Consider the following 21,358-nt stretch of genomic DNA (forward strand, 5'->3'; position numbering starts at 1 on the left):
CAACTTTGTTGACACAACTGGAAGCTAGACTACAAACGTCTCTAAAATCGCCAACAAATTGAATGTCGTGACATTTGCTGATAAGGAAAACAAGTAGCTAGCTAACTATTAAAGTTGGCGTCATATCTAGCTAGTTAAGTTAGTTACATTTAAAACGTTCCTGCTTGTTGTGCATCTAGCTAAAGCTAACGGTGCGTTAGCCAGCTAACTAACTACAATTTGCGCTGCTAGTTGCTAACTACCTAACCAGCCACTTGACGAATCACTTGATGATTTACAGATTTAAAATAACATTTAGACAGTCATGCACACCAACATATGGAATATTAGTGATATTGGAGCTCTTTTGTTGGTGAAATGGGGCCTGACACTGCTAGGCCAACTAGATAATAATGCCAATATCACTGGAAACGGCGTTGGTAGTACAGTAGATTGCCTAGTAGCTAGTAACGTTATTACTAAATGCTCGTAGTAACGTTAACTTGGTTACAAATTTTGCATGTGTCAACAGCAATTTTTTCTAACGCTTTTTCTATTAGTTGTATAAGATTTCATGTTGGCATATTCACTTTAACAGCAGTTACGTTACGGTCCCAAAAATTACCTTAATTAAAATAAAAAGGCATACTTCCTGTAATTTAGCTATTTAGATAAAGCCCTGTTTACTGTACGTTAGCCAGCTAACTAAAATACAGTAATTAGGCCTTGTTCTAGCTAGCTAAAATACAGGAAGTAGGCCTTTTTACTATTTGACGGTAGTATTTGGGACCGTAACTGCTGTTAAAGTGAATATTGGTACTTGACACCTCCAAGTCTGCAGGTAGCCTAGTGTTTAGAGCTTTGGGCCAAGTAACCGAAAGGTTGCCAGATCGAATCTCTGAGCTGACAAGGTAAAAATCTGTCGTTCTGCCACGGATCAAGGCAGTTAACCCACTGTTCCTAGGCAGTCGTTGTAAAATAAGAATTTGTTCTTAACTGGCTTGCCTAGTTAAATAGTCACAAACTGTGACTTCAAACCATGGTGTTTGAGACAAAGTAAGCTTTCGGCCCAGGGGCAGACCTTGAAGTGCCTGTCTTCTGCCAGTTTTCTCACCTCACGGCCAGGGTTTCACACCCAGCTCAATGGGATTCTTTGTTGCATAAGGCTTCCTGGGGTACTTGTTTCTTGAAAGTGAACTTGTGACCTTGCTGTACTATCCACTTGTTATCTATTGTGACTGCTCAGGCAAATGCCAGTGTCATAAACATTTACCAGTTTGTAGCACCAAATACATTTCTACAGATTTGATTTAGCCGGCCAATGCTGCTCATTGATGAAGTGGATGTGTGTCAGCAGAACCAACTAGTTCATTGTCCTCAAAGGAGTACATTCTTGCATGTTGGATGTCAAATGATCACAAGTGCAGTAGACGAGGTCTAGCAACACTCTCTCATCTTGTCCCTTGTAGATGAGCATGTGCCGTTGGTGCACGTCATTGGGTGACGATGTTGCAAAACTGCTCCAGAGGTACTGTGCTGGGTCTTGGTTAGCAGAGGATGAGAAGGCAGTCAACGAGGAGAAGGCACTCAACGATGACCTCGATAAGTGCCTGGAGTGTGTGGTAGCATACCATCGGGCGAAGGAGGAATTGCCTGGACTGCACCGGGTAAGGATGAACCATACAGTGGTTGCTCAACTGAAAGTTTTGCGTTATGCTGCTGGACTTCAAAGTAATTTGTGGTTTAGTACGGTACTCTGCATCACTACTTCATTGCACAAGACCAGCGCAAGGGGGAGTTAGAGCACTGATTATGCTTTTGGGTCCCAAGGTGCTACTGTGTCTCTAACTGACAATGAATTGGCGACATAAACCAAATAGAAAGTTATAATTGTGCACGTCTTCAAAATTGAATTTCAGTATACTGAATGAGGAGGATGAAGAAGATGATTGAATTTAGAACAATACTGTAAGAATTGCAATTCCTCTGTCCTGCAGCTCACACCCATATGAATATATATATTTTTTTTAATCAAATTTTATTAGTCACATGTGCCGAATAAGGCAGGTGTAGACCTTATAGTGAAATGCTTACTTACGAGCTGCTAACCAACAGTGCGGTTTCAAAAAATATGGATAAGAATGAGAGAAGTAACAGGTAATTAGAGCAGCAGTAAAAAATAATTATATGCACACATACATACAGGGGGGTGCCGGTTAGTTGAGGTAGTATGTACATGTAGGTAAGAGTTAATTAAAGTGACTATGCATAGATGACAACAGAGAGTGGCAGTGGTGAGGGGAGGGGGCGGCAATGCAAATAGTCTGGGTTGCCATTTGACTAGATGTTCAGGAGTCTTATGGCTTGAGGGTAGCAGCTGTTTCGAAGCCTCTTGGACCTAGACTTAGTGCTCCGGTACCGCTTGCTGTGTGGTAGCAGAGAGAAGTCTATGACTAGGGTGGCTGGAGTCTGACAATTTTTAGGACCTTCCTCTGACACCACCTGGTAAAGAGGTCCTAGATGACAGGAAGCTTGGCCCCAGTGATGTACTGGGCTGTTCGCACTACCCTCGTAGTGCCCTGCGGTCGGAGGCTGAGCAGTTGCCATACCAGGCAGTGATGCAACCAGTCAGGATGCTCTCGGTGGTGCAGCTGTAGAACCTTTTGAGGATCTGAGGACCCATGCAAGATCTTTTTAGTCTCCTGAGGGGGAATAGGATTTGTCGTGCCCGCTTCACAACTGTCATGGTGTGCTTGGACCATGTTAGTTTGTTAGTGATGTGAACACCAAGGAACTTGAAGCTCTCAACCTGATCCACTGCAGCCCCGTCGATGAGAATGGGGGCATGCTCAGTCCTGAGGGGCCCCTGTGTTGAGGATCAGTGTGACGGATGTGTTGTTACCTACCCTTACCACCTGGGGGCGGCCCGTCAGGAAGTCTAGGAACCAGTTGCAGGGGGAGGTGTTTAGTCCCAGGGTCCTTAACTTATTGATGTGCTTTGAGGACACTTTGGTGTTGGACGCTAAGCTGTAGTCAATGAATAGCATTCTCACACTGGTGTTCCTTTTGTCCAGGTGGGAAAGGGCAGTGTGGAGCGCAATAGAGACTGCATCATCTGTGGATTTGTTGTGGCAGTATACAAATTGGAGTGGGTCTAGGGTTTATGGGATGATGGTGTTGTGAGCCATGACCAGCCTTTCAAAGCACTTCATGGCTACAGACATTTAGTGTTCTTGGGCACAGGGACTATGGTGGTCTGCATAAAACATGTTGGTATTACAGACTCGGACAGGGTGAGGTTGAAAAATGTCAGTGAAGACACTTGCTAGTTGGTCAGTACACGTCCTGGTAATCCGCCTGGTCCTGTGGCCTTGTGAATGTTGACCTGTCTAAAGGTATTGCTCACATCGGCTGCAGAGAGCGTGATCACACAGTCTTCCGGTACAGCTGGTGCTCTCATGCATGTTTCAGTGTTATTTGCCTCGAAGCGAGCGTAGAAATAGTTTAGCTCCTCCGGTAGGCTCGTGTTACTGGGCAGCTCTCGGCTGTGCTTCCCTTTTGTCTGTAATGGTTTGCAGGCCCTGCCACATCCGACGAGCGTCAAAGCCGGTGTAGTACGACTCGATCTTAGTCCTGTATTGAAGCTTTGGCTGTTTGATGGATCGTCGGAGAGCATAGCAGCATGTCTTATAAGCTTCCGGGTAGAGTCCCGCTCCTTGAAAGCGGCAGCTCTAGCCTTTAGCTCAGTGCGGATGCTGCCTGTAATCCATGGCTTCTGGTTGGGGTATATACTAGAGGTCGACCGATTAGGATTTTTCAATACCGATTATTGGACGACCAAAAAAAAGCGGATACCGATTAATCGGCAGATTTTTATATATATTTGTGTTAATGACAATTACAATAACATTGAATGAACACTTTTATTTTAACTTAGTATAATACATAAATAAAATCAATTTGATCTCAAATAAGTAATGAAACATGTTCAATTTGGTTTAAATAATGCCAAAACGGTGTTGGAGGAGAAAGTGAAATAGCAATATGTGCCATGTAAAAAAGCTAGCGTTTAAGTTCCTTGCTCAGAACATATGAAAGCTGGTGGTTCCTTTTAACTTCTCTAGGGTAGGGGGCAGCATTTGGAATTTTGGATGAAAAGCATGCCCAAATTAAACTGCCTGCTACTCGGGCCCAGAAGATATGATATGCATTTAACTGGTGGATTTGGATAGAAAACACTCTAAAGTTTCCAAAACTGTTAAAATAATGTCTGTGAGTATAACAGAACTGAAATATTATCGATTATTTAGGCTAAAAACAACCTGAGGATTGAATATAAACATCGTTTGACATGTTTCTATGAACTTTACGGATACAATTTGGATTTTGTCTGCCTGTTTTGACTGTGTTTGAGCCTGTGGATTACTTATGAAAACAAAACGGAGGTTTTTGTATATAAAGAGACTTTATCGAACAAAATAAACATTTATTGAGTAAATGAATGTCTGCTGAGTGCAACCATATGAAGATCATCAAAGGTAAGGGATTAATTTTATCTCTATTTCTGACTTGTGTAACTCTTCTACTTGGCTGGTTACTGTTTGTAATGATTTCTCTGCTGGGCTATGTTCTCAAATAATCGTAAGGTATGCTTTTGCCGTAAAGCATTTTTTAATTCTGACACCGTGGTTGGATTCACAAGTAGTTAATCTTTAAACCTCTGTAAAATATGTTTAGTTTTCTTAATTTTTATAATGAGTATTTCTGTATTTGAATTTGGCGCCCAGCAGTTTCACTGGCTGTTGAAGAGGTGGGACGCTAACGTCTCACGTACCCTAGAGAAGTTAACATTAGTCTAAAATATTCCCATTTTAAGAAGTTTTAGGTTGTAGTTATTATAGGAATTTATAGGACTATTTCTCTCTCTCATTGTATTTAATATACCTTTGACTATTGGATGTTCTTAAAGGCACTATAGTATTGCCAGCCTAATCTCGGGAGTTGATGGGCCTGAAGTCATTAACAGCGCTGCGCTTCAAGCACTGCGAAGAGCTGCTGGCAAACGCAGGAAAGTGCTGTTTGAATGAATGCTTACGAGCATGCTGCTGCTTACCAGCGCTCAGTCAGACTGCTCTATCAAATCATAGACTTAATTATAATATAATAAACACACAGAAATACGAGCCTTAGTTTCCGAATTTGACCGTATTAATGACCTATCATTTTGAAAACAAAACATTTATTCTTTCAATGAAATACGGAACCGTTCCGTATTTTATCGAACGGGTGGCAACCCTAAGTCTAAATATTGCTGGTACATTGCACAACCTTCAATGTTATGTCATAATTATGTAACATTTTGGTAAATTAGTTCGAAACGATCCAGGCGGCCCAAACTGTTGCATATACACATGGTTGATTTTACTAGGTTATGTGAAGATTGTTTTATGCTAGCTAGCAACTTACCATGCCTCCTTACTGCACTCGTGTAACAGGTGGTCAGCCTGCCACGCAGTTCTCATGGAATGCAATGTAATCGGTGTCCAAAAATGCTGATTAATTGGTCAACCTCTAGTATGTACAGTTGATATCGGAAGTTTACATACACTTAGGTTGGAGTCATTAAAACTTGTTTTTCAACCACTCCACAAATTTCTTGTTAACAAACTGTAGTTTTGACAAGTCGGTTGGGACATCTACTTTGTGCATGACCCAAGTAATTTTTCCAACAATTGTTTACAGACATATTATTTCACTTATAATTCACTGTATCACAATTCCAGTGGGTTAGAAGTTTACCTACACTAAGTTGACTGTGCCTTTTAATCAGCTTGGAAAATTCCAGAAAATTACGTCATGGCTTTAGAAGCTTCTGATAGGCTAGTTGACATCATTTGAGTCAATTGGAGGTGTACCTATGTATGTATTTCAAGGCCTACCTTCAAACTCTGTGCCTCTTTGCTTGACATCATGGGAAAATCCAAAGAAATCAGCCAAGACCTCAGAAAAACAATTGTAGACCTCCACAAGTCTGCTTCATCCTTGGGAGCAATTTCCAAATGCCTGAAGGTACCACGTTCATCTGTACAAACAATAGTACGCAAGTATAAACACCATGGGACCACGCAGCCGTCATACCACTCAGGAAGGAGACGCGTTCTGTCTCCTAGAGATTAACGTACTTTGGTGCGAAAAGTGCAAATCAATCCCAGAACAACCTGAAAGGCCGCTCGGCAAGGAAGAAGCCACTGCTCCAAAACCACCATTAAAAAAAACAGACTATGGTTTGGAACTGCACATGGGGACAAAGATCGGACTTTTTGGAGAAATGTCCTCTGGTCTGATGAAACAAAAATAGAACTGTTTGGCCATAATGACCATCGTTATATTTGGAGGAAAAAGGTGGAGGCTTGCAAGCCAAAGAACACCATCCCAACCGTGAAGCACGGGGGTGGCAGCATTGTGTTGTGGATGTGCTTTGCTGCAGGAGGGACTGCTGCACTTAACAAAATAGATGGCATCATGAGGAAGCAAAATTATGTGGATATATTGAAGCAACATCTCAAGACATCAGTCAGGAAGTTAATGCATGGTCGCAAATGGGTCTTCCAAATGGACAATGACCCCCAAGCATACTTTCAAAGTTGTGGCAAAATGGCTTAAGGACAACAAAGTCAAAGGTATTGGAGTGGCCATCACAAAGCACTGACCCCAAGCCTATAGAAAATGTGTGGGCAGAACTCAAAAAGCGTGTGCGAGCTAGGAGGCCTACACACCTGACTCAGTTACACCAGCTCTGTCAGGAGGAATGGGCCAAAATTCTCCCAACTTATTGTGGGAAGTTTGTGGAAGGCTACCTGAAATGATTGACCCAAGTTGAACATTTATAAATACAATGCTACCGAATACTAATTGAGTATATGTAAACTTCTGACCCACAGGGAATGTGATGAAAGAAATGAAAGCTGAAATAAATCATTCTCTCTATTCTGACATTTCACATTCTTAAAATAAAGTGGTGATCCTAACTGACCTTAAACAGGGCATTTTTACTCTGATTAAATGTCAGGAATTGTGAAACTGAGTTTAAATGTATTTGACTAAGATGTATGTGAACTTTAGACTTCAACTGTACGTACTGTCACTGTGAGGACGACGTCATCGATGCACTTATTGATGAAGCCAATGACAGATGTGGTGTACTCCTCAATGCCATTGGAGGACTCCCGGAACATATTCCAATCTGTGCTAGCAAAACAGTCCTGTAGCTTAGCATCTGCTTCATCTGACCACTTATTTAATTTTTTTGAGTCTAGTCACTGGTGCTTCCTGCTTTAATTTTTGCTTGTAAGCAGGAATCCGGGGGATGGAATTATGGTCAGATTTGCCAAATGGAGGGCGAGGGAGAGCTTTGTATGCATCTGTGTGTGGAGTAAAGGTGGTCCAGAGTTCTTTTCCCTCTGGTTGCACATTTTTAAAATGTTGATAGAAATTAGGTAAAAATGATATAAGTTTCCCTGCATTAAAGTCCTTGGCTACTAGGAGCGCCGCCTCTGGATGAGCGTTTTCCTGTTTGCTTATTGCGGTATACAGCTCATTGAGTGCAGTTTTAGTGCCTACATCGGTCTGGTGGTACAAAAAATACGAACTCTCTAGGTAGGTAGTGTGATCTGCAGCTTATGAGAAACTCTTCCTCAGGCAAGCAATAGCTCGAGACTTCCTTAGATATCGTGCACCAGCTGTGGTTTACAAAAATACATAGACCGCCGCCCCTTGTCTTACCAGACGCCGCTGTTCTATCCTGCCGGTACATTGTATAACCAGCCAGCTGTATGTTGATATTGTCGTCATTCAGCCACGACTCGTTAAGCATAAGATGTTCGTTTTTAATTTCCCGTTGGTAGTTTAATCTTCCCAATAACTCGTCCATTTTATTGTCCAAAGATTGCATGTTTGAGAGCAGAATTGAGGGGAGTTGGGGTTTATTCGATCGCCGGCCTCTTTCTCCGCCTCCTCCTCAAGCAGATAATTGGGGTCGGGGCCTGTTCCCGAGAGAGCCGTATATCCTCAGGCTCGTCAGAGTCGTGAAAGAAGAAAAAGGACTGCTAGTCCGTGGTGAGTAATCGCAGTCCTGATGTTTATAAATTATTTTCGGTCATAAGAGACAGTAGCGGCAACAGTATGTACAAAAAAATAAGTTACGAACAAAAAAGCACTATCGGATGGGGACAAGAAAAATGTCTGCCTTCTGCACCGGCGCCATCTTATTATTTTTGTTACTGCTTGTCAGTATTACTTAATAAAACTGTAACACTAAGGTTTTTATTCTAAGAGAAACTTGGACTACAATTATGGTTTTGAAATGTTAGGATTATTTTGCTCTTACTGTAGTACTGTAGCGTACTCCTGACCTGTCACGTTGTACAGCACCCGAGTGGCGCAGTGGTCTAAGACACTGTATCGCGGCGCAAACTGTGTTGCTACAGATGCTGGTTCTCTCCCTCTAAAAACATAAACAAATAATTATATATAACAAACTGGCTTTATTTACAAATTAGTAACAATGTCTAACCCCACTTTCAAGAATGGGCTTTTCCCCGCTCACTTTACATTATTTGAAAACAAAATAATCTCATATCATTTTTATATCAAAGCTATTAATTAATTTAGAATTATATAAAAGCCCCTTACATATTCTCACAGATATATTACCAACCTTTTTCACAAGTGTAGCAGGCTGTGAATTCTGCAAACAACGTTTCTATCAGGACAATATATATTGGTCATGGCTCCCGAGTGGTGCACAATGGGATTGCCTTGCAGTTCTCCAGCTTTATCCAATGAGATAGCGTTAGGCGCATGAGGTTCAAGGCACGAGTGCAGGAGGCACAGAACGGGCGGCTGAGTAGCGCACAGAAGACGGACCTTGCCCATGGGGAAGGGAGGAGGAGGAGGAGGGGGGGGGGAGGGGGTGGACCCCTTTTCCACTGGGTAGCACAGAGCAACATTTTAAGGGGCATTGCTGTAATAATGGCGCTGACTAGGTCAACGTTCCCGCTGTTCTTAGTGCCGGTCTGTTTTAGTTTGAACGTGCAATGTAACTACTAATGGTGTGAAAAATGCCCCTTAGATATGAATTCGGAGGGCAGAAATGATTAAATATTAGAGCATTAGATCTCTCAATAAAGGCGTCAGTCAAAAGATATACTTAACTCCGAACTGGATTGATCTACCATTTCTATTATGGGCTGCTGTAATCGATGGGGGCTCAGGGCGGTACCATTTAGCTCATCTGATGAAGGTGCACATGGATCAGATTCCAACTTTGAAGACTGGGATCAAGTCCTTGACGGCAGACCAGGAGAAAGAGAAACATTATCTGAGGGCAGAGATATGGGTGAAAGCTGATGCGTTGGCGTAGAGTCACGCGTCATTTGCGGAGAGTCAGCCGGAGAATGACGCGTTGAAGAGGGCAAGGAACAAGATGGAGTCACAATCCATGCCAGGCACACCTGTGAGCTCTGGAACTCCACTTCCGACAGGCAGAGTCAACATACCTGGCGTGTTAGTCACGTTGTCGGTTCACCCTGACATTTCCATTCCTCTTCTGACAACAGAACTTGACCAACTGCTCACCAGGCACAGCAAGGGCCTTCCGGACCGTTTTGCTATTCCAAGGATGTGTAACCGAAGAGATACCATGAGTGGACACAGAATACCAACTGGGATGGACCAGTTAACCTCCAGGCGTTCATCATTAATAGTGTCTCAGAAGTTTCTGTCCGTGACTGATGCAGCCTGAAAAAGCATCAAAGACAGGGTTAATGAGTACTTGAGGTCACTGAGAAAGTCTGGACATGGCCTGATCTCCCTTATGTAAGGAATTAGGCACTTTCCCATGTTTACTACAGTATGTACTGTAGGCTATATTTACTTGTCAGACTACACAGTAGCCTGATAAGCCACCTGCATTTGTTTATCTTCAAAATGCTTTATCCAAATGTTTAAAGTGTGTGGGCGACCTCATGCAACCGCAAAATGTCGCATAAAGCATTTACTGTACTGTATTTCTTCATCAGCATCTTTATGCTTTCGTTAATAAAATAATAAAAATGATCTTTAAAAATGCAGATCATTATTTCCTTATGGGTCCATAACAAATTACTATGGGAATAAATATCACTGAATGACATTTATTGGAACAAAGTAGGCTAATGAAGGTAAACAAATTGTTGCTTTACTGGGAAATACTCTATCAAACACACATGGTCACGTTGTACAGCGCCATTATGGCTATTAGCAGGACAATAGACTTGCCTAGAAGGAGGGTAGAGCTGGGCGGTATACTGTATTTTATGATGGAATGGTATTGATGCAGGGACCGGTTAGGGTTTTTACTTTACCTTCTATACCAGTATTTTAATGTTTGGTTTGTTAAATGTGATGTGCTGTGTGTAATGTCAATTTTTATAGTTTAATTTGCTATTTGAGTCATCGCTCTTTCTAGCTAATAATGTACTGAGAAAGAGCAAACGTCGCAGCTAATACAGCCTGATAATACCAGTGATGGTGTAGACCTAAATCAGCATGTTGTTTGTGCAACAGTATCCTCTAAATCAAAGAGGAATATGCAAAGCAAGAATATGTTAGCTACATGAAGTAGCTAAGAGAGAACATGCACTGTAGCCAAAGCTTAGGGTCCCCTAGGAAACACTTAACACTTTAGTTTGTACCCTGTCGCAATAACTCCCTGGCATTTTAATTTGTTGTCATCTCAAACAACACTGTATATAGAATAACTATCTTCAAAGTAATGACTCGGAACGTCGGGTTTGAAATGAAAGCTTCTTTTAGTAATACTACATGTTCACGTTACATTTAACAACTTTAGATTCTACAAAACAATAAAAGTTACTAGCGATAGTCAGGATAATCACTTGTACATAACTGGCGCATTCTCTCTCTACTTCCTGTCGCAAGGCATTCTAGAACTTGCAGTCGAAAGCGTAATCCAATACTAACCAATACAACAAAATATGTACAAAATATGTATGTAGTTCTCTCAATCTCCAACACACAAATTCTAATACAATTACATATGTAAATAACTGTAAAGAAAATATCTTTAGATACAGCTCCATGAATTAACTGTAAACATTAACTCTGTAACCCATTAAAGTTACAACACTGTATTCAAAGTGCCCACTATTATATTCAAACTATAGAATTAGAATAGTCATTCTATTTCCATGATTCCAACAGAAGGATTACTTTATCCTATCCTAGGTATTCCTTAAAGAGGTGGGGTTTCAGGTGTCTCCGGAAGGTGGTGATTGACTCCGCTGACCTGGCGTCGTGAGGGAGTTTGTTCCACCATTGGGGTGCCAGAGCAGCGAACAGTTTTGACTGGGCTGAGCGGGAACTGTACTTCCTCAGAGGTAGGGAGGCGAGCAGGCCAGAGGTGGATGAACGCAGTGCCCTTGTTTGGGTGTAGGGCCTGATCAGAGCCTGAAGGTACGGAGGTGCCGTTCCCCTCACAGCTCCGTAGGCAAGCACCATGGTCTTGTAGCGGATGCGAGCTTCAACTGGAAGCCAGTGGAGAGAGCGGAGGAGCGGGGTGACGTGAGAGAACTTGGGAAGGTTGAACACCAGACGGGCTGCGGCGTTCTGGATGAGTTGTAGGGGTTTAATGGCACAGGCAGGGAGCCCAGCCAACAGCGAGTTGCAGTAATCCAGACGGGAGATGACAAGTGCCTGGATTAGGACCTGCGCCGCTTCCTGTGTGAGGCAGGGTCGTACTCTGCGAATGTTGTAGAGCATGAACCTACAGGAACGGGTCACCGCCTTGATGTTAGTTGAGAACGACAGGGTGTTGTCCAGGATCACGCAAAGGTTCTTAGCACTCTGGGAGGAGGACACAATGGAGTTGTCAACCGTGATGGCGAGATCATGGGACGGGCAGTCCTTCCCCGGGAGGAAGAGCAGCTCCGTCTTGCCGAGGTTCAGCTTGAGGTGGTGATCCGTCATCCACACTGATATGTCTGCCAGACATGCAGAGATGCGATTCGCCACCTGGTTATCAGAAGGGGGAAAGGAGAAGATTAATTGTGTGTCGTCTGCATAGCAATGATAGGAGAGACCATGTGAGGATATGACAGAGCCAAGTGACTTGGTGTATAGCGAGAATAGGAGAGGGCCTAGAACAGAGCCCTGGGGGACACCAGTGGTGAGAGCACGTGGTGCGGAGACAGATTCTCGCCACGCCACCTGGCAGGAGCGACCTGTCAGGTAGGACGCAATCCAAGCGTGGGCCGCGCCGGAGATGCCCAACTCGGAGAGGGTGGAGAGGAGGTTCTGATGGTTCACAGTATCAAAGGCAGCCGATAGGTCTAGAAGGATGAGAGCAGAGGAGAGAGAGTTAGCTTTAGCAGTGCGGAGCGCCTCCGTGACACAGAGAAGAGCAGTCTCAGTTGAATGACTACTCTTGAAACCTGACTGATTTGGATCAAGAAGGTCATTCTGAGAGATAGCAGGAGAGCTGGCCAAGGACGGCACGTTCAAGAGTTTTGGAGAGAAAAGAAAGCAGGGATACTGGTCTGTAGTTGTTGACATCGGAGGGATCGAGTGTAGGTTTTTTCAGAAGGGGTGCAACTCTCGCTCTCTTGAAGACGGAAGGGACGTAGCCAGCGGTCAAGGATGAGTTGATGAGCGAGGTGAGGTAAGGGAGAAGGTCTCCGGAAATGGTCTGGAGAAGAGAGGAGGGGATAGGGTCAAGCGGGCAGGTTGTTGGGCGGCTGGCCGTCACAAGACGCGAGATTTCATCTGGAGAGAGAGGGGAGAAAGAGGTCAAAGCACAGGGTAGGGCAGTGTGAGCAGAACCAGCGGTGTCGTTTGACTTAGCAAACGAGCATCGGATGTCGTCGACCTTCTTTTCAAAATGGTTGATGAAGTCATCCGCGGAGAGGGGGAGGAGGATTCAGGAGGGAGGAGAAGGTGGCAAAGAGCTTCCTAGGGTTAGAGGCAGATGCTTGGAATTTAGAGTGGTAGAAAGTGGCTTTAGCAGCAGAGACAGAAGAGGAGAATGTAGAGAGGAGGGAGTGAAAGGATGCCAGGTCCGCAGGGAGGCGAGTTTTCCTCCATTTCCGCTCGGCTGCCCGGAGCCCTGTTCTGTGAGCTCGCAATGAGTCGTCGAGCCATGGAGCAGGAGGGGAGGACCGAGCCGGCCTGGAGGATAGGGGACATAGAGAGTCAAAGGATGCAGAAAGGGAGGAGAGGAGGGTTGAGGAGGCAGAATCAGGAGATAGGTTGGAGAAGGTTGGAGAAGGTTTGAGCAGAGGGAAGAGATGATAGGATGGAAGAGGAGAGAGTAGCGGGGGAGAGAGAGCGAAGGTTGCGACGGCGCGATACCATCCGAGTAGGGGCAGTGTGGGAAGTGTTGGATGAGAGCGAGAGGGAAAAGGATACAAGGTAGTGGTCGGAGACTTGGAGGGGAGTTGCAATGAGATTAGTGGAAGAACAGCATCTAGTAAAGATGAGGTCAAGCGTATTGCCTGCCTTGTGAGTAGGGGGGAAAGGTGAGAGGGTGAGGTCAAAAGAGGAGAGGAGTGGAAAGGAGGCAGAGAGGAATGAGTCAAAGGTAGACGTGGGGAGGTTAAAGTCACCCAGAACTGTGAGAGGTGAGCCATCCTCAGGAAAGGAACTTATCAAGGCGTCAAGCTCATTGATGAACTCTCCAAGGGAACCTGGAGGGCGATAAATGATAAGGATGTTAAGCTTGAAAGGGCTGGTAACTGTGACAGCATGGAATTCAAAGGAGGCGATAGACAGATGGGTCAGGGGAGAAAGAGAGAATGTCCACTTGGGAGAGATGAGGATCCCAGTGCCACCACCCCGCTGACCAGAAGCTCTCGGGGTGTGCGAGAACACGTGGGCAGACGAGGAGAGAGCAGTAGGAGTAGCAGTGTTATCTGTGGTAATCCATGTTTCCGTCAGTGCCAAGATGTCGAGGGACTAGAGGGAAGCATAGGCTGAGATGAACTCTGCCTTGTTGACCGCAGATCGGCAGTTCCAGAGGCTGCCGGAGACCTGGAACTCCACGTGGGTCGTGCGCGCTGGGACCACCAGGTTAGAGTGGCAGCGGCCGCGCGGTGTGAAGCGTTTGTATGGTCTGTGCAGAGAGGAGAGAAGAGGGATAGACAGACACATAGTTGACAGGCTACAGGAGAGGCTACGCTAATGCAAAGGAGGTTACCTAATGCTAGGTAACCTCGATAATTACTCTAAACTACACAATTATCTTGGATACAAAGACAGCAAAGACAACTATGTAGCTAGCTAACACTACACTAATCAGGTCGTTCCGTTGTAATGTAGTAGTTTCTACCGTGCTGCTATTCGGTAGGAGTTGGCTAGCTGGCTAGTTAGCAGTGTTGACTAGGTAGGAGAACGGCGACGCGGCAGACGAAAATAGATGGCTAGCTAACCTCGATAATTACTCAACTACACAATTATCTTAGATACAAAGACAGCAAAGACAACTATGTAGCTAGCTAACACTACACTAATCAAGTCGTTCCGTTGTAATGTAATAGTTTCTACAGTGCTGCTATTCGGTAGGAGTTGGCTAGCTGGCTACTGCTAGCTGGCTAGCTAGCAGTGTTGACTACGTTAGAAGGACGAAAATAGCTGGCTAGCTAACCTCGATAATTACTCTAAACTACACAATTATCTTTGATACAAAGACTGCTATGTAGCTAGCTAAGAAGAAATTGCTAAGATCAAACAAATCAAACCGTTGTACTGTAATGAAATGAAATGAAATGTAATACTACCTGTGGAGCGAAGCGGAGCGACGCGAAATGCGACTACTCGCTCCAACCCGGAATTTGGGGATATAAATATATAATGATTATTTTTATATAAATACCGTGATATAATATTTTGGCCATATCGCCCAGCCATAAAGGAGGGTAGGGGGAGAATCCTCCCATCGTCAAATGTATTTCTTAGTTAGGTTGGATGTATCACAACCGGCCGTGATGGGTTGCAATTTCAGTTTAATCTTCCAGAAAGACGGAACAAATAATACCACATATTGTGGTTTAACTCATATCCTAATTGATACTTTTGAAACCATTAACATGTGGAAGGGGGGGTATAATTGTTATTATGGATCACATCAAGACTGTGATTGGGAGTCCCATAGGGACATTTCTCTCCCTCTAAAAACATACAAATATTTAGCCCTTTATTCCAATTCCAATCACTCACTTTTTTGTTGTTGAAAATGAAGTAATCTCAAATGTAATTTATATTCATATATAATCAAGTTGATGGCACAGTCATATAGCCCCGGCACCTACATAAAGCTTATGCTCTTAGTACTGTAGCCTACTCCCGATCGTCACATTGTACAGCGCCATACTTTCTGATCCATCCTAACGGAAACCCCAGAATGTTAATCAAATAAACAAAATATGGTAGTATATGGGATTGGTTATGTTCTTACAAAAAAGGTTTTAAATTCTTTAGTAATGCCAATATTGAAGACTATCAAATGCTTCTCAAAGATGCCCTCTGGTGGTCAAACTAGCATTAATGGTAAAAATGGCTAACAATTAAATAATGTGCCATAGAATTCTGCAGCAGCCCACAACTTTTGAAGGAGGAACCTCTATGGTTTGTGGTTGATTAATCCACAAAGATGAGTATTAAAATAAGACCACAATATGGAGAGGCAGGTGTGATCACAAAAAAAGGCACGTACTTGATATACTGTAGTCAGTGTCCACATACCTTCCCTACGTTTTTATCTACTCCTTTACTCAACATAATCTCTCTTGCTCTTTCTCCCCCTCTCACTCACTTATCCCCCTCCCAAAATACTCTCTCCCACACAGAGGCTATGGGAGTTGGAGACGTCCAGGCTCCTGGACTTGTTTTCTCATGCAGCGAAAGACGCACAGCCGGCTAAGGACCTCAGCTATGTAGAAGAGGACGGCCGGGAAATCGGAGTGTCAAACATCAGCCCCGCAGTGTACGAGGACCGTCTGGGGGTTCCCCTGTCAGAGGTCCTCAAGTACCCCTACCTGCTGGCATCCCCTGAATTGAGTGAGTACTTTCATTTAAATGTAGGTGATGGATTCCCTATAAATGCCCCCAAACCAAATTTAGGAATGAAGCATGCTTGATTAAGTCCTGGACTGTGCTCTTGGTGGGTTTAAATTCATCAGATGTTCTCTTTTCCAGGTGAAATGTGTGTTGAGGCAATTTGTAAGATGGAGGAATATAACTCCTTCCGGGTGTGTTCTAAAGATCCAGGGATCTACCTCCTCCTCGTCCACCCCAACGAGACGGTAATAACTTACCTGCTGAATTGTTGCAAAAAACAAATGTGGACTTTATTGGTTCCGTGGTAATAAAATAAATATATACATTTTCTTTATATTTGCTAAAGAGCTTAAGGCTCTCGTCTGTCTGACATGGTCACAAAAGCTTCTGGAAGTCTTTACGGTCATAACTTCTGCTGTTATTTATTCTTTCAGGTTAGGCGGTGGGCAATTGGTGCTGCAAGGTCTTTAGGGAAGGTGGACCGAGACGACTTTTATGACCTTCAGGACATCTTCACCTGCATGTTCTACATTGTCGAGCTTAGAATCCCCCAGAACTTCCCAGACATGGATACGTCCTATGATCCGACGACTAAGATGACATTGCTGCAACCGCATCTTTACGATTCCAAAAATGCCAAAAACTACTGGTTGGGTATGTTTCTTTACCCTGTGTTCACATTTGGGGTTCTTCCTGACCTTTCTCCAAGAGTGTATGTTTTTTGTGAAACAACTGATAAATGCTCGATGTTAAGTTAACCATTTCTAAACTGCAAACAACTACTAAACCCGTTATATGATCCACAGCAGTGTTTTATACGCTGAACAAAACATATTAACGCAAAAGATTTTACTATTACAGTTCATATAAGGAATCAGTCAATTGAAATAAATTCATTAGGCCTTAATCTATGAATTTCACAAGACTGGGAATACAGATATGCATCTGTTGGTCTCAGATACCTTTAAAAAAAGGTAGGGTTGTGTATCAGAATCATTCAGTATCTGGTGTGACCACCATTTGCCTAAAGCAGCGCGACACAACGCCTTCAAATAGTGTGGATTAGGCTGTTGATTATGCGCTGTGGAATGTAGTCCACTCCTCTTCAATGGATGTGCGAAGTTGATGGGTATTGGCGGAAACTGGAACACGTCATACATGTTGATCCAGAACATCCCAAACATGCTCGATGGGTGACATGCCTGGTGAGTATGCAGGCCATGGAAGAATTGGGACATTTTCAGCTTTCAGGAATTGTGTACAGATCCTTGCAAAATGGGGCTGTGCATTATCATGCTGAAACATGAGGTGATGGCGGCAGATGAATGGTACGACAATGGGCCTCAGGATCTCATCACGGTATCTCTGTGCAGTCAAATTGCCATAGATAAAATGCATTTGTGTTTGTTGTCTGTTGCTTATGCCTGCCCATACCATAACCCCACTGCCACCATCAGGCACTCTGCTTACAACGTTGATATCCGCAAACCGCTCACTCACATGATGCCTTGCACGCTTTCTTTCCACCTGCCCGGTAGAATTTAAACTTCCCTGAGACGGTTTCTGACAGTTGTGCAGAAATTCTTTGGTTGTGCAAACCCACAGTTTCATCGGCTGTCCGGGCGGCTGGTCTCAGACGATCCCGCAGGTGTTGAAGTCAGATGTGGACGTCCTGGGCTGGCGCAGTTACATTTGGTCTGCGGCTGTGAGGCTGGTTGAACCTACTGCCAAAGTCTGTAAGCCGCCTTTGTCGTTTTAGAATCTCAGCAAAAAAAGAAACATCCCTTTTTCAGGACCCTGTCTTTCAAAGATAATTTGTAAAAATCCAAATAACTTCACAGATCTTCATTGTGAAGGGTTTAAACACAGTTTCCCATGCTTGTTCAATGAACCATAAACAATTAATGAACGTGCACCTGTGGAACGGTCGTTAAGACACTAACAGCTTACAGACGGTAGGCAATTAAGGTCAGTAATTAAAACGTTGGACACTAAAGAGGCCTTTCTACTAACTCTGAAAAACACCAAAAGAAAGATGCCCAGGGTCCCTGCTCATCTGCGTGAACGTGCCTTAGGCATGCTGCAAGGAGGCATGAGGAATGCAGATGTGGCCAGGGCAATAAATTGCAATGTCCGTACAGTAAGACGCCTAAGACAGCGCCACAGGGAGGCAGGACAGACAGCTGATTGTCCTCGCAGTGGCAGACCACATGTAACAACACCTGCACAGGATCGGTACATCTGAACATCGCACCTCCGTTACAGGTGCAGGATGGCAACAACTGCCCGAGTTACACCATTAACGCACAATACCTCCATCAGTGCTCAGACTGTCCTCAATAGGCTGAGAGAGACTGGACTGAGGGCTTGTAGGCCTGTTGTAAGGCAGGTCCTCACCAGACATCACCGGCAACAACGTTGCCTATGGGCACAAACCCACCGTCGCTGGACCAGACAGGACTGGCAAAAAGTGCTCTTCACTGACGAGTCGCGGTTTTGTCTCCTAGGGGTGATGGTCAGATTCTCGTTTATCGTCTAAGGAATGAGCGTTACACCGAGGCCTGTACTCTGGAGCTGGATCGATTTGGAAGTGGTAGGTCTGTCATGGTGTGGGGGTGGTGTGTGACAGCATCATCGGACTGAGCTTGTTGTCATTGCAGGCAATCTCAACGCTGTGCGTTACAGGGAAGAAATCCTCCTCCCTCATGTGGTACCCTTCCTGCTGGCTCATCCTGACATGACCCTCCGGCATGACAATGCTGCCAGCCATACTGCTCGTTCTGTGCGTGATTTCCTGCAAGACAGTAATGTCTTCTGCCATGGCCAGCGAAGACCTTTCATTTCAATCCCATTGAGCACGTCTTTGACCTGTTGGTTGGAGGTTGAGGGCTAGGCCAACTCCCCTCCCCCCTCCCCAGAAATGTCTGGGAACTTGCATGTGCCTTGGTGGGAGAGTGGGGTAACATCTCACAGCAAGAACTGGCACATCTGGTCCATTCCATGAGGCGGCGATGTCCGGCAGTACTTAATGCAGCTGGTGGCCACACCAGATACTGACTGTTACTTTTGTTCAGGGACACATTATTCCATTTCTGTTAGTCACATGTTTGTGGAACTTGTTCAGTTTTTGTCTGTTTAATCTTGTTATGTTCATACAAATATTTCCACGTTAAGTTTGCTGAAAATAAACACAGTTGACAGTGAGAGGACGTTTCTATTTTTGCTGAGTTAGGTAGAGAAATTAAAATTACGTTCTCTGGCAACAGCTATGGTGGACATTCCTGCAGTCAGCATGACAATTGCATGCTCCCTCAACTTGAGGAATCTGTGTCACTGGGTTGTGACAACTACATTATAGTGTCCTTTTATTGTTCCTAGCACAAAGTGCACCTGTGTAATGATCATGCTTTTAATATGCCACACCTGTTGTGTGGATAGATTATCTTGGGAAAGGAGAAATGCTCACTAACAGGGATGTAAACAAGTTTGTGTACAAAATTTGAGAAATAAGCTTTTTGTGCGTAAGGAAACTTTTAGGTTAGATTTAATTTCAGCTCATGAAATGTGGGACCAACACATTACATGTGTTCAGTATTGATTTTATTGAGCAACAGGGTAAACAGTACAGAATGTGAATAGAGAACTTGTTAATGAGCAACGCAGTCAATATTAAGCATCAGTTTATGCCCTCTCCCCACCCCCAGGTATCTGTATGCTTCTGACACAGCTGGATGCCCAAGCTATGGACTCCCTGTTCCTGGGGCCAGACAAACAGGCCAACATACTGCTCTGTATCCTTAATGCCTTGAAGGGTAAAGGAATAGCTACTTTGTTTTTCTGCCTATCTTAAACAGTTTTTCTATTTCCATTGTGCCAAATGAACATGATGCTGGTCAGTAGAGCTAATTTGCTCTCTTCAGTTTCTTCCTTTTGAGAGTAATAAATGTAACCTTTTTTATTTAACCAGGAAAAGACCTTAATGGTTAGAAACCTATTTTGCAATAGGGACCTGGCAAGCGGTCAGTAGGAAGAAGTCTGCGTGTACATACAATACATTCAAAATAATTGCATTGGTCAATTACATTTTCTTCTATCAGGGCTTTAAACACAGACAGCGATACCCTCTCCAGTTTTTTAGTCTTTCGTAGTTCGTTCCAAGACCAGAGAATGTTATAGTTTGTTTTGTTCTCCCACATTTCAGCCCTTGCCCTAGGAACTGGGAAAGAGCCCTGACTGTGAGCATAGGCTGTGGGATTGTGATGTTAGTTGGGAGCAAAGATATGTAGGGAGTAGCCCAGCACTGCCTTGTACACAAGTATGTACCAGTGCTTAACCATAGTCCAACACAGATAAAAATGAACCTTCCTAAATGACTTAGCTCGTAATATGTTAACGTTTATTTCCCCAGATGAAGAACCATCCAACGAGATGGATCCCTTCTGGCCAGTCTTGCAATGTTTTATGGTGATCTTGGATTGTTTGGGCTCCAGGTTTTGGGGTCAGATTGAGCCATCCCAAGCCTTCCAGGCCATCACACAAAGCCCTAGCTACTCTGCAGAGCTCGAGAGCATCAGACAACAAACCATGATGTACGTGTCACTCTTTATCTTGCCTTGAATTCTTTCATATTGTTATTTCTTCCAAGTTAAGCATATGGTTGATACTATTCTTCTTTTGCTCCGTAGATCACGGGTTAAAACAGAAACTACATGTGATGATGACATGGTGACCTGCAGTCAGATGGTATATGACAGTAACACCAAAGTGAGCAAGGTAATAACATCCATCTGTTGCATTTGTATATTATTAGTTGTACCTAATTCTTCGATGTACATCTGTGGTTAGTGTTGTGCACTTGAAGCTTTCCCAAAACATGACCTTTAGCGTAAAAAGCACGATGCGGAACAACAAACCGCTTTAACAAGCTCTTCTCAAGCTATTCTCCCTGATCTTTCTTACAGAAGGATTCAAAGCTTGTTTCATGTGCTACCAGTCAAGAGCGTCCGCTAGTCAGGGACAGTGAGGTTATTTATTGTGAACTGTCTTTGCCTCTCTAGGGAGTGTGGGACGGTAGCGTCCCACCTGGCCAACATCCGGTGAAGTTGCAGAGAGCAAATTTCAAATTAAATTGCTATAAATATTTAACTTTCATGAAATCACAAGTGTAATACATCAAAATAAAGCTTAACTTGTTGTTAATCCAGCCGCCGTGTCAGTTTTCAAAAAGGCTTTACGGCGAAAGCAAACCATGCGTTTATCTTAGGACAGC

General features: G+C 43.9%; 1 protein-coding gene across 5 annotated transcripts in view; it reads left to right on the forward strand.

Moving 5' to 3' along the window:
* The window catches only part of setx (senataxin), a 58,223-nt gene that overhangs the window by 305 nt on the left and 36,560 nt on the right, over positions 1-21,358 (forward strand). For all 5 annotated transcript variants that reach the window (XM_071351788.1, XM_071351784.1, XM_071351787.1 and 2 more), the window contains exons 2-8: positions 1,449-1,646; positions 15,879-16,089; positions 16,228-16,334; positions 16,524-16,743; positions 19,794-19,901; positions 20,498-20,678; positions 20,775-20,862. In XM_071351788.1, coding sequence (XP_071207889.1) covers positions 1,449-1,646; positions 15,879-16,089; positions 16,228-16,334; positions 16,524-16,743; positions 19,794-19,901; positions 20,498-20,678; positions 20,775-20,862 — 1,113 coding nt within the window. The remainder of the gene's footprint in view (positions 1-1,448; positions 1,647-15,878; positions 16,090-16,227; positions 16,335-16,523; positions 16,744-19,793; positions 19,902-20,497; positions 20,679-20,774; positions 20,863-21,358) is intronic.

This window comes from Salvelinus alpinus, chromosome 18, assembly GCF_045679555.1.
Source record: "Salvelinus alpinus chromosome 18, SLU_Salpinus.1, whole genome shotgun sequence".
Lineage (NCBI taxonomy): Eukaryota > Metazoa > Chordata > Actinopteri > Salmoniformes > Salmonidae > Salvelinus > Salvelinus alpinus.